A 12,769-nucleotide genomic window follows, 5' to 3' on the forward strand; every position below is an offset into this window, starting at 1 on the left:
AGAGCAAAAGCCCCGCCACGCCTGGGGGACCCCTCCTGCCTCGCCCTGTCCCTCCCCCTCCTGCTGCACGCGGCCCGCGCCCCCTTCCCTCCCCCACGACGCCCATCGCTGCACCCGGCCGCTGCCCCCGGCCCACGCCCGGCTCCTGAAGGGAAAGGCCCCGCCCCCCATCTGTTGGCGCTGTGACACCGCCCCCTCCCGCCCCGCCGAGCCTCCATCCAATAGCGAGCGCGGACGGGCGGGGCGCGACAGCTGTCGTGAGGGGGTCCTGGCCAATGGGGAAGCTTGCCGGGTCTGGTGGGCGGGACGGCGAGGCCTTGTCACGTTCGGGTCCGTGTGAAAACGGGGGTTCCGAGTGCAAAGCAAAGTTTTTTTGTAAACCGTCTGCAAAGGCGGGGGGGCGAAGAAGGCGCCCGATACCGGGCCGAGTGCAGCTGCTGTGGCCGCCGCCTCTTTAGCTCTTCAGGCGTTGGCTCCTCGGTCCGAGCGACCCCGGAGGGAGACCAGCGAGGGGAAGACCTGCGCGGAGAGCCCGCAGATGCTTGGAGCCTTTGCAGCGCGGAGCTGCTGGTCGCCCGCCCCCGCCGCTCGCCTGCTCCTGCTCCGGCTCTCCGTCCGCGGGCTCCGGGAGCCCCAGCTCCCCGCCGCCGCCGCCGCCCGCTCTAGGTGTGGGGGCTACTGGGGCTGAGCCGGGCCTCCGCGCCGGCTCCGAGGACGGACGCCTGAGGAGCAGCGCGCCGCCGGCCCGCCGGGGACGCCCGCAGGCGCGGGGGCTCGGCGGCTTGACCCCGGGCTCGCCCCTGTCCGGCCGCCGAGGCCCCACGGCAGACTCCCGAGCGGCCCGGCTCGGGCGGTGAGAGCCCCGCGCCGCCCTCTCTCCGTCGCCGGGTCGCCGGCCCTCGGCGCCTCGCCGCCGCCACCTCACGAGTGTCCGGGCCGCGCTCGGCGGGCTCCTGAGCCGCAGCCATGGGGTGCTGGGGTCGGAACCGGGGCCGGCTGCTGTGCATGCTGATGCTGACCTTCATGTTCATGGTCCTGGAGGTGGTGGTGAGCCGGGTGACTTCGTCGCTGGCGATGCTCTCCGACTCCTTCCACATGCTGTCGGATGTGTTGGCGCTGGTGGTGGCGCTGGTGGCCGAGCGCTTCGCCCGGCGGACCCACGCCACCCAGAAGAACACCTTCGGCTGGATCCGGGCCGAAGTGATGGGGGCTCTGGTGAACGCCATCTTCCTGACCGGCCTCTGCTTCGCCATCCTGCTAGAGGCCATCGAGCGCTTCATCGAGCCGCACGAGATGCAGCAGCCGCTGGTGGTCCTCGGGGTCGGCGTGGCGGGGCTGGTGGTCAACGTGCTGGGGCTCTGCCTCTTCCACCATCACAGCGGCTTTGGCAACGACTCCGGCCACGGCCACTCGCACGGGGGCCACAGCCACGGCCTCCCCAAGGGGGGCCGCGGCAAGAGCCCCCGCACCGGGGGTAGCGACAACAGGGCCCCAGGTGAGCAGGGTCCCGACCAGGAGGAGACCAACATCCTGGTGGCCAATAGCAGCAACTCCAACGGGCTGAAACTGGACCGGACAGGTGAGGAGAGAAAGTCGCCGCCGCAGGTGGTTGGCATTGGGGAGCCCAGACCCCGGGATGGCCCCGGGCAGGATGTCCCGCACGCCCCCTGGTGCCCGAGCCGACCGCGCCGCGCCGCCTACCTGGCCACTCCTTCCCGCTCCGGCACTCACACCCCGCCTCTCCCGGAGGACGCGGCCCCCTTTTCAGCCCGGTGTCAGGAGCCGGGGGAGCGCGTCTGGGAGTGTAGATGGGCACCGTGGTGGTGAGAGCGGGCAAAAGGTCAGGAGGTGACCGTCAGCCCGCTGCGGTCCGCAACCGCACTTAACAGTCTTCACAGGCTGTCGTTTCAAGAGGCTGTCTGATTTTGGCGTTAGCAGGATCAAAAAAATGCTAATTTCTTGGGCCTATTGGGAAACGGAGAGAATCCCCACTTGGTCCTTAGTTGTTGGCTGTTAGGAACCTTGCTCTGCCCAAGTAGTTCTTATGCCCTTCAAACAAGTTCCTTAATATTGTATTCGGGGTTATCTAGTGATTGACTCTCCTGAGCTCAAAACCCTCGTTAAAGGTTTCTGTCATGAGCAGCAATGTATGTTTCAGTTAATTTTCTAAAATCTAAACCTAATCCGGAAAATCCTAGACTTAGAACCTGTATGGGCATGTTTAACATTTCACTTAGGATTTTTCATAATCGTACTAAGATAAAAGTGATGGTAATTTATTCATCTTATATTTTTAATGGATAGTTTTCATTGTAAACATTAAGCGCGCTTGAAGGAAATTGGGAAATGAATGTTGAAAGAAAGGAGACGGGTAAAGGAATCAACCTAATGCCCTACTACCCAAGCTCAGTGATGTTAACAATTTGGTGTATTTCCTTCCACTTTTTTCCATTTACATCTATTTACCTAGTTGTATGATACCACATAGACAGTTTTCCTCTTTCCAAGATGCAGGATATCATGTTAATGAAATTCAAGTTGTACATTGAAAATATTTAATAAACAATTGAATTTCCTCTCACTCCCACTCTGCCAGGTGTTATTCCAAAGAATATTAAGCTGCTCTGGTGTGTATAATTCCTTTAAAGGATCCGCACGTTTGGTTTAGGAGCTAGTAGGGTAGATAATGATCATTTAGTTCCAACTTTTCCTGAAGTCTCTGTGATTGCTGATAGGTTTTTATTGTTGATTTGTCAGTTTCTAAACCTCTTCTATCAAGAGACTCTATCATTTATATAAATGATAAAAGTTTAGAAGTTAACCATAACACCTTAATGACTACGAAAAGTGACTAGACCTCTGCGTCAGGTCAACCATTTGTATTAGACTTATCCATAGTTGCATTTAATTTTGGGTGATAGCGTTCAATTTTGTTTTCTTTTTGGTGTATGCCAACAAGTATAGGAGAATGTTCACAGGACCCCACCCCCACAGAAAAGGTGAACTTTATTTGGAGGTGGGAAGGTAGGAGGGTGGTTAGGAGTATGGGGAAGCAATATCATCTTAATGACTTAATTTAGCCCTGATCATTATGTCCTGGCTTGTTCCCAGTATGTCAATTTATATTAAATCGCTCTGAGCACATTTCTTATTACGTTTTATTAAAAATTTTCACTTCTATCACTTAAATGGAATTAGGCAAGAATGTTTATATAAACACTTTAGATGTGTTTGATACAGAGTTTTTATTTCTTTGTAGATCCAGAAAAGTCCAGAAATGATGCAATGGAAGTACAAGTGAATGGGAATCTTATCAGAGAACCTGACCAGGTGGAATTGGAAGATGATGATGATAAGGCTGGACAGCTTAACATGCGTGGAGTTTTTCTGCATGTCTTTGGAGATGCTTTGGGTTCAGTGATTGTAGTAGTAAATGCCTTAGTCTTTTACTTTTCTTGGGAAGGTTGTCCTGAAGGGGAGATGTGTGTGAACCCATGTACCCCTGACCCCTGCAAAGCATTTGTAGAATTAATTAATAGTACTCATGCAACAGTTTATGAGGCTGGTCCTTGCTGGGTGCTATATTTAGATCCAACTCTTTGTATTGTAATGGTTTGTATACTTCTTTACACAACTTATCCATTACTTAAGGAGTCTGCTCTTATTCTTCTCCAAACTGTTCCTAAACAAATTGATATCAAAAATTTGATAAAAGAACTTCGAGATGTTGAAGGAGTTGAGGAAGTTCATGAATTACATGTTTGGCAACTTGCTGGAAGCAGAATCATTGCCACTGCTCACATAAAATGTGAAGACCCGACATCATACATGCAGGTGGCTAAGATCATTAAAGACGTTTTCCATAATCACGGAATTCACGCTACTACCATTCAGCCTGAATTTGCTAGTGTAGGCTCTAAGTCAAGTGTAGTCCCATGTGAACTTGCCTGCAGAACTCAGTGTGCTTTGAAGCAATGTTGTGGGACACGGCCACAAGCCCAATCTGGAAAGGATGCAGAAAAGGCCCCAACAGTTAGCATTTCTTGTTTAGAATTTAGTGACAATCTAGAGAAGCAGCCCAGGAGGACTAAAGTTGAAAACATCCCTGCTGTTGTGATAGAGATTAAAAAAATGCCAAACAAACAACCTGAATCATCTTTGTGAGTCTTGGAAAAGATGTGATATTTGACTTTTGCTTTAAACTGCAAGAGGAAAAAGACTCCATTGAAATTCTATGTTTGCCAAGTAGTGTAATTGAAGTCCTTGTCTGGTCACACAGTTTAATTCTATTTTTGTAAGAACATAATGGGACTGCTTAACAGAGTTCTATATTACAACTTTGTGATTATTAGTGCAGAGTACAGCTATGCTGTAACAGTTTTGGAAAGCCAGTTTTAACACTATGTTACATTTTTGTTTAAGTATAAACCTTATATGACATTTGATTTCCAGTTTTTCCATGGTAAAAAAATTAGGGGGATAAATAAATTAAAATTGTTACTGGAATTTCTCTGCTTTTCTTTTCCCCCAGTGTTATATTTTGTTTATTAGAATTATAAATGCTGGAACTTTAAAAATCATCAACAGGTTTGCTTCTTTTGACATTTTATGTAATATTTACTTGCCCTTTGAGATCATTGCATAGCATAATGGCAACATATTTTAAGAATGACTCATGAAAATTATTAGGAAAAGTTCCTTTTTTTCTTCACATGGGGGTATTTATGATACTGAAGATCAGTTACTATTCTGTATCTTGTATTGCTGAGTATTATTCTAACAAATAGTGAAATAATTAACAAATTGAACTGTAGTGTACATATAATAGGGCATATGGGGAGTAGGAGTAGGAGCAGGGAGGAAAGTTTACCAAATTAAATATTTAGATTTTTGTATGTTAATATTCAAACTACATTTCTAAATTATTCTGAGAATTTTAACCTTTTTTTTTTTTTTTTTTAAAAAAAAACATGGTCTAAAACATGGACATGTTCACCAGCATTACTTTCTTTGAAAGATTGGCATTGGGAACATTGAGTTGAAAGTTTACTCATAAAATTTATACAGTAAATATTTTTAAGGACATTAAATTTAATCTAATAACTACATGTTAAATGAAAGCTTATTAATCTAATCTTTTAAACTGTGGGTTTTAAAAATAACTTCAGAGTTAGTCATTTCACAGTGACCAATCATGAATGGATTCAAACAGAGCTTTTTGAGCCCAACCAGCAATGCCTGTGCTCTGCCAAGAGCCATTGACTTGGGAGAAAAAAGGAATCTGAAGGTTAATGCAATTTGGATATTAAATTCTCAAAAAGCAAAGTTAGTTAAGGCACAATTAATAATTGAGATTCTGTAAGTCATTCTGTCTTGACATTGCTCAGATCTTCCAATAGTAGCTTATTTTGCAAGATGCCATAATATCTACACAGGAAATTGTTCTTAGCTATTTCATTGTTGGTATGGATTCCAAATCCATACACAAGTATTATTTAAGGGTATTTAAGTTATATTTTTCTTGATAGGGAGGGGTTATGCTTTGTGAAGAAACTCGATTTTTGTCCTCAAAAGGATGAATATTAATATCAGTTATCATGTATAGCTCTATTTTTCTAGAAACGAGGTATCCTGACTACTTTAGTAACTTTTATAGCTGACTACTTTTGGGATGGCTACCTTTTGGGATTTGAAATAATTCATTATCTAATGGGTCTTAAGATGAAAATGGTGGCATTTGACAGTTAACTTTTTAAAGGGATGATCTTTTGTGGTAGATGGTGTGTTTTTTTCCTAGTATAAGCCTATTGCTGGCAATGGGCCTATTTAAGAACACCCGATTTTTCCAGTGAGAATGAGGTAATTTTAGGAACACAGTTTGTAAGTTCACATTTGCTATAATGGGCCAAAACCATAACCTGCCAATTTGCAATACATCTTTATCATTTAATACTTTTCTCTGATATTGTGTATTTCAATTCCTAAACTGGGTAGTTACTTTGAATTTTGCAAACATTTTTTTAAACATGAAATTGGGGAATCTCATGGGTGAACAAGAGAAAGCTTCAAATTGTATCATGTACATTCCTGATTTAACACTTTACAGAACCATTTTTTGAAGATCTCAAAACAGTTTATGTTATAGAAACATGTCAGTAATGATACAAAAGGATAACTGGTAAAATATATTACATTCAGTGAGGTTTTCTTTACAATGCTCTGTTGGGTCTATTTCTTAAAGGTTGTGTAATGCATAAGACATCGACTGAATGAGGATTTTTTAAAATGGTGTATAAGCATGGGACAAGGGCTTTTTTTTTTTTTTTTTTTTCAAAAGTGCTTTGAAAGTAACAGCCTTTAGATTTCAGTTATTTCACTTTTGATAATTTTAAGTAACTCATGTAACAAAGTGGTACCATAGGATTCTCTTTTTTCAAAGGACTTTTGTCATAATAGCAAAATCAGTGGGCACTGACTCACCTTTTGAGTTTTAGCAGAGAATTATTTATTTCTTTACAATGCACTTTCTAACCCATTTTTAGCTATATTAGCATTATCTTTTTTAAAAATGCTTTTATATTTAAATATTGTGGGATTTAAGTGTCTTTTCCAAAATAGCTTATTCCTTCCTGCAAGAAAATGAGGGAAATACCATGAATTATTAGGAGACTTAAACCCAATATTTAAATGCTGTTTTATAACACTGCATCAGTTTTAGGAGGTGCATCTCGCCTGCTGGCTCTTTTATATTTGAGCAAGATCAGTGTATTTAGAATATGTGTTTAGAAATGTGTCTGTTGTCTCAATTTAGTAAGAAGGAGGTGCTACATGTGCCTGAATTAAAACCAACCCAGACATTTTTTCCAAGCCAAATGCCGCCTTAGTGATGAGGGAGATTTAATTCTCCATTGTCACGTTTTAGTTTATATGATTTTTTAATAAGGTTTTTTTTTGAAGAGCATCTGTACTCTAAAAGTATGGACTAGAACCTAAAAGAATAGTCAGAAACTCACAAACACTTTGCTGTATGTATTTTAACATTTTAGAAAACAATATATTTGAATAACTATGGTATGTACTTTGAACAGGAAAAATTTCCATCAAGAGCACCTTGGAAAATCACAACAGGTAGAAGACTATGTTAATATGTTTGTATCTTTGGTAACATCCTCAGTTAATTTTGAATTTTTGAAAGTTTTGAGGGAAAAGTCCTATGGAATCTAATGTGAAGTATTTAGTAGGCTAACTGGTATTGAGTTGAAGCTTTTTACCGTTTTTAAGCAGATACCATTTGATGAAATGTCATTTACCTGCTGTCCTAAGATGTTCATACATACGCAAATAAGGAGAAGAATCCTACCATATAGAAATATTTATTTTAATAGAGTTTCATTTAAGTCATAAAACAGTGTTAAAACTCTTGGGAAGGTGGAGGGTCTCTCGTTTTTTAAATTGAAACTGTCATACAGTGTTTGACCATCTGAAATGGGAATTGTAATAGCACTATTTTGATGTAGCTCTACCAATATTATGTGACAATGCTATTTAGTTTTACTAACAGGCTCTGGAATACTTAGCAGTCATTTTCACTGGCACAAGAGCTTTTTGTATGTCATTCAATTTAAACTTTTAAACCAAAAACTTTATGGTTTAGTGTCTTTGGCAAAAAGATGCTGAAGGGAATGTAACATACAATTAATATGTGGTTATATATAAAAAGACACAAAAAATTGCCATGTTATGGTTCTGCCTTGAAACAGCACAATGAAGTGTATCAGTGTATTCTGTGATTCTTTATGAAACTTACATGTTGTGTTGTTCTGTGTCTGCCATAGGGTGTCCTTTGGGCCAGATGTGGCACAGTTAAATGCAATTATCATCTCATGAAATGCAGATGCAGATAAAATGTCTTTAGTGCTGCAACATTTTACCTAACTTTTGTATGTTTTCTGACTGTGCGTTGTTTCCAAAGCTGTTCCTACCTCACCATGAGGCTTTATGGATTGTTATGTATTATAAATGTTCTTTATGAGACAGACTACTGTGTTTCTTCTCATTTATTAAAAGTTAAGTAGAAAAATAAACTAATTTTAATATCTAGTTCATTGTTTTGTGCATATGGCCTCCCCTTCTGTGCTAAGCTGGGTTATGTAGAAGAGAGTTGGACTTCAGTCACTGAAAGGGAAATTTCAGCTTAACGTGTTCCTAGTGTGCAGGGTGACCAGGTTACAGGACAGTGGTGTGGAAGAAAACAAATGTGGGTAAAAATTGCCATCGAAATTGAAAGGGTAACAATACAAAGGCTCACTAACAAATATTCAATGGATATGAAATGTTTTTGTTATAAGCATTAAACTTACAAATTATGTAGTTACAGGTTAACCTGCTCCTTTTAGTACTTGTTTTTTTTTTTTTTTTTAATTTGTAAGCATAGTTACTAACAAGGATTATTGAATATTTTACAATTATGTAATCATCTGGAACTATTGACACAAGAGCACATTAATACATGAGTTTGGTTGTATGAGTTCAGGACTGTCATAAATGCAGTCTCATATAAAGAATTTCTTAAAAGAAATTGTACTTCAGTTGGGAGATAAACAGTTGAGAAATCAATGGACAATAAATGGCAGTAGATAATTAATAGAATTGATAAAGACAATAGACATTCCAAAAAAGGGATAAAAATCTTTGGGCAGGATTTGGGTAGGTTAAAATTGATAGGGGTAGGGGTTGAGCGGTAAGGGGGTGCAGAGTATAGAGGGTTGAGAGTCCAGAGGTAGGAGATTGTGAAAAACAAGGTTAAAAGTGCCATGTCAACAGATTTGAATTTGGTTTTATAAGAATGGAGGAGACATTCAATTTTTGAGTGGATAAATGAGAAAGTGGAAAGGGTATTGTACAGGATAGATTTGTAATGGGAAGTAGACAAAGAGACCGGGAAGACATCAGTTTACTAGGTATTCAATGCTAAGAGCCTGAACTAGTTCCCAAATACACATGCCCACGTCTACGTATACAGTACAGCAGTCTCTCCTTATCCTTGATTTCTCTTTCTGAGGTTTCAGGTACCCAAAGCGAACCGTGGTCCAAAAATATTAAATGGGAAATTCAGAAACAAACAATTCATAAGTTTTTGGGGGTGGTGGTGGGATGAATTGGGAGATTGGGATTGACATATATACACTAATATGTATAAAAAAGATAACTAATAAGAACCTGCTGTATAAAAAAATTCAAAAAGAAAAACACCTCATGTTTTAAATTGCTGCCTTGCTGCCATTCTGAGTATATGATGAAATCTCTCACTGTTCTGCTCCATCCTGCCCAGGGATGAGAATCATCCCTTTGTCCAGTGTATCCTAACCATTAGTCACTTAGTAGCCATCTCATCAGATATATCAGATTGACTGTCAAGGTATCACAGTGCTTGGTATACAAGTGTCCCTTATTTTACTTAATGGCCCCAAAGCGCAAGAGTATTGATGCTGGCAATCGGGATATGCCAAAGAAAAACTGTAAAGCGCTTCCTTTAAGTGAAAAGGTGAAAGCTCCTAGTGAGGAAAGAAAAAAATCATATGCTGAGGTTGTTAAGATCTACGGTAAGAACAAATCTATCTGAAATGGTGGAGAGAGAAAAATTAGTGCCAGCTTTGCTGTTGCACCTTGAACTGCAAAAGTTACAGCCAAAGTGCATGAGAAATGCTTAGTTAAAATGGAAAGGCATTAAATTTGTACAGTAAGATATTCTGGGGACTTCCATGGTGGCACAGTGGTTAAGAATCTGCCTGCCAATACAGGGAACACGGTTCGATCCCTGGTGCGGGAAGATCCCACATGCCGTGGAGCAACTAAGCCCGTGCACCACAACTACCGAGCCTGCGCCCTAGAGACCGCAAGCCACAACTACTGAGCCCGTGTGCCACAACTAGTGAAGCCTCTGCGCCTAGAGCCCATGCTCCGCAATGAGAAGCCATCACAATGAGAAGCCCACACACTGCAACAAAGCGTGGCCCCTGCTCGCCACAACTAGAGAGAAAAGTACACACGCAGCAAAGAAGACCCAACATAGCCAAAAAATAAATTGAAGAAAAAAGTCTACAAACAGTAAATGCTGGAGAGGGTGTGGAGAAAAGGGAATCCTCCTACACTGTTGGTGGGAATGTAAATTGGTACAACCACTATGAAGAACAGTATGGAGGTTCCTTAAAAAACTAAAAATAGAACTACTATATGATACAGCAATCCCACCTGGGCATATATCTGGAGAAAACCATAATCTGAAAAGATACATGCACCCAAATGTTCACTATTTACAATAGCCAAGACATGGAAGCAACCTAAATGTCCATTGACAGAGGAATGGATAAAGAAGACATGGTACAAATATACAATGGAATATTACTCAGCCATAAAAAAGAAAGAAAGAATGACATTTGCAGCAACATGGATTGACCTAGAGATTGTCATACTAAGTGAAGTAAGTCAGAGAAAGGCAAATATCATATATCACTCATATGTGGAATCTAACTGAAAAAAATGATACAAGTGAACTTATTCACAAAACAGAAACACATTTACAGATATTGAAAACAAACTCATGATTACCAGAGGGAAAACATGGAGTGGGGGAATAAATCAGGAGCTTGGGATGAACATACACACACTACTGTATATAAGATAGATAACCAACAAGGACCTACTGTATAGCACAGAGAACTCTACTCAATATTCTGTGATAACCTATATGAGAAAAGAATATTAAAAAATGAATATATGTATAACTGAATCACTTTGCTGTACAACTGAAGCTAACATAACATTGTAAATCAACTACACTCCAATAAAATAAAATTAAAAAAAAGAGAAGACAGTCTTTTCTCCACTGTATATTCCTGCCTCCTTTGTCATAGATTAATTGACTGTAGGTGCTTGGGTTTATCTCTGGGCTCTCTGTCCTGTGCCACTGATCTATGTGTCTGTCTTTGTGAGAATACCAGACTGTTTTTGGGTTTTTTTGAATTTTATTTTATTTTTTTATATAGCAGATTCTTATTAGTTATATATTTTATATATATTAGTGTATACATGTCAATCCCAATCTCCCAATTCATCCCACCACCACCACCACCCCCCACATTCCCCCCTTGGTGTCCATACGTTTGTTCTCTACATCTGTGTATCTATTTCTGCCCTGCAAACTGGTTCATCTGTACCATTTTTCAAGGTTCCACATATATGCGTTAATATAAGATATTTGTTTTTCTCTTTCTGACTTACTTCACTCTGTATGACAGTCTCTAGATCCATCCACGTCTCTACAAATGACCCAATTTCGTTCCTTTTTATGGCTGAGTAATATTCCATTGTATATATGTACCACAACTTCCTTATCCATTCGTCTGTCAATGGGCATTTAGGTTGCTTCCATGACCAGGCTATTGTAAATAGTGCTGCAATGAACATTGGGGTGCATGTGTCTTTTTAAATTCTGGTTTTCTCTGGGTATATGCCCAGTAGTGGGATTGCTGGGTCATATGGTAATTCTATTTTTAGTATTTTAAGGAACCTCCATAGTGGCTGTATCAATTTACATTCCCACCAACAGTGCAAGATGGTTCCCTTTTCTCCAAACCCTCTTCAACATTTGTTGTTTGTAGATTTTCTGATGATGCCCAATCTAACTGGTGTGAGGTGATACCTCATGGTAGTTTTGATTTGCATTTCTCTAATAATTAGTGATGTTGAGCAGCTTTTCATGTGCTTCTTGGTATTGGTATGTCTTCTTTGGAGAAATGTCTGTCTAGGCCTTCTGCCCATTTTTGGATTGGGTTGTTTGCTTTTTCAGTATTGAGCTGCAGGAGCTGTTTATATATTTTGGAGTTTAATCCTTTGTCCGTTGATTCATTTGCAAATATTTTCTCCCATTCTGAAGGTTGTCTTTTTTTCTTGTTTGTAGTTTCCTTTGCTTTGCAAAAGCTTTGAAGTTTCATTCGGTCCCATTTGTTTATTTTTGTTTTTATTTCCATTACTCTAGGAGGTGGATCAAAAAAGATGTTGCTGTGATTTATGTCAAAGAGTGTTCTTCCCATGTTTTCCTCTAAGAGTTTCATAGTGTTTGGCCTTACATTGAGGTCTTTAATCCATTTTGAGTTTATTTTTGTGTATGGTGTTAGGGAGTGTTCTAATTTCATTCTTTTACATGTACCTGTCCAGTTTTCCCAGCACCACTTATTGAAGGGACTGTCTTTTCTCCATTGTATATCCTTGCCTCCTTTGTCATAGATTAGTTGACCATAGGTGCATGAGTTTATCTCTGGGCTCTCTATGCTGTTCCATTGATCTATATTTCTGTTTTTGTGCCTGTACTATACTGTCTTGATTACTGTAGCTTTGTAGTATAGTCTGAAGTCAGGGAGTCTGATTGCTCCAGCTCTGTTTTTTCCCCTCATGACTGCTTTGGCTATTTGGGGTCTTTTGTATCTCCATACAAATTTTAAGATTTTTTGTTCTAGCTCTGTAAAAAATGCCACTGGTAATTTGATAGGGACTGCATTGAATCTGTAGATTGCTTTGAGTAGTATAGTCATTTTCACAGTGTTGATTCTTCCAATCCAGGAACATGGTATATCTCTCCATCTGTTTGTGTCATCTTTGATTTCTTTCATCAGTGTCTTATAGTTTTCTGAGTACAGGTCTTTCACTTCCTTAGGTCGGTTTATTCTTGGTATTTTATTCTTTTTGTTGCAATGGTGAATGGGATTGTTTC

General features: G+C 40.8%; 1 protein-coding gene across 1 annotated transcript; it reads left to right on the forward strand.

Annotated features, from left to right (window-relative positions):
* The first annotated feature begins 325 nt into the window (after window positions 1-325).
* On the forward strand, window positions 326-8,069 carry SLC30A1 (solute carrier family 30 member 1). Its single transcript, XM_068541478.1, has 2 exons — window positions 326-1,579; window positions 3,260-8,069. The coding sequence occupies exons 1-2, from the start codon at window positions 967-969 to the stop codon at window positions 4,162-4,164; spliced, it is 1,518 nt and encodes a 505-aa protein (XP_068397579.1). The 5' UTR covers window positions 326-966; the 3' UTR covers window positions 4,165-8,069.
* The last annotated feature ends 4,700 nt before the right edge of the window (window positions 8,070-12,769 follow it).

Source organism: Eschrichtius robustus, chromosome 3, assembly GCF_028021215.1.
Source record: "Eschrichtius robustus isolate mEscRob2 chromosome 3, mEscRob2.pri, whole genome shotgun sequence".
NCBI lineage: Eukaryota > Metazoa > Chordata > Mammalia > Artiodactyla > Eschrichtiidae > Eschrichtius > Eschrichtius robustus.

Coding starts and splice junctions, on each gene's coding strand:
- SLC30A1 (XM_068541478.1), top strand. CDS start 967: ATGGGGTGCTGGGGTCGGAACCGGGGCCGGCTGCTGTGCATGCTGATG. Junction 1,580..3,259: donor GCTGAAACTGGACCGGACAG/GTGAGGAGAGAA, acceptor ATTTCTTTGTAG/ATCCAGAAAAGTCCAGAAAT.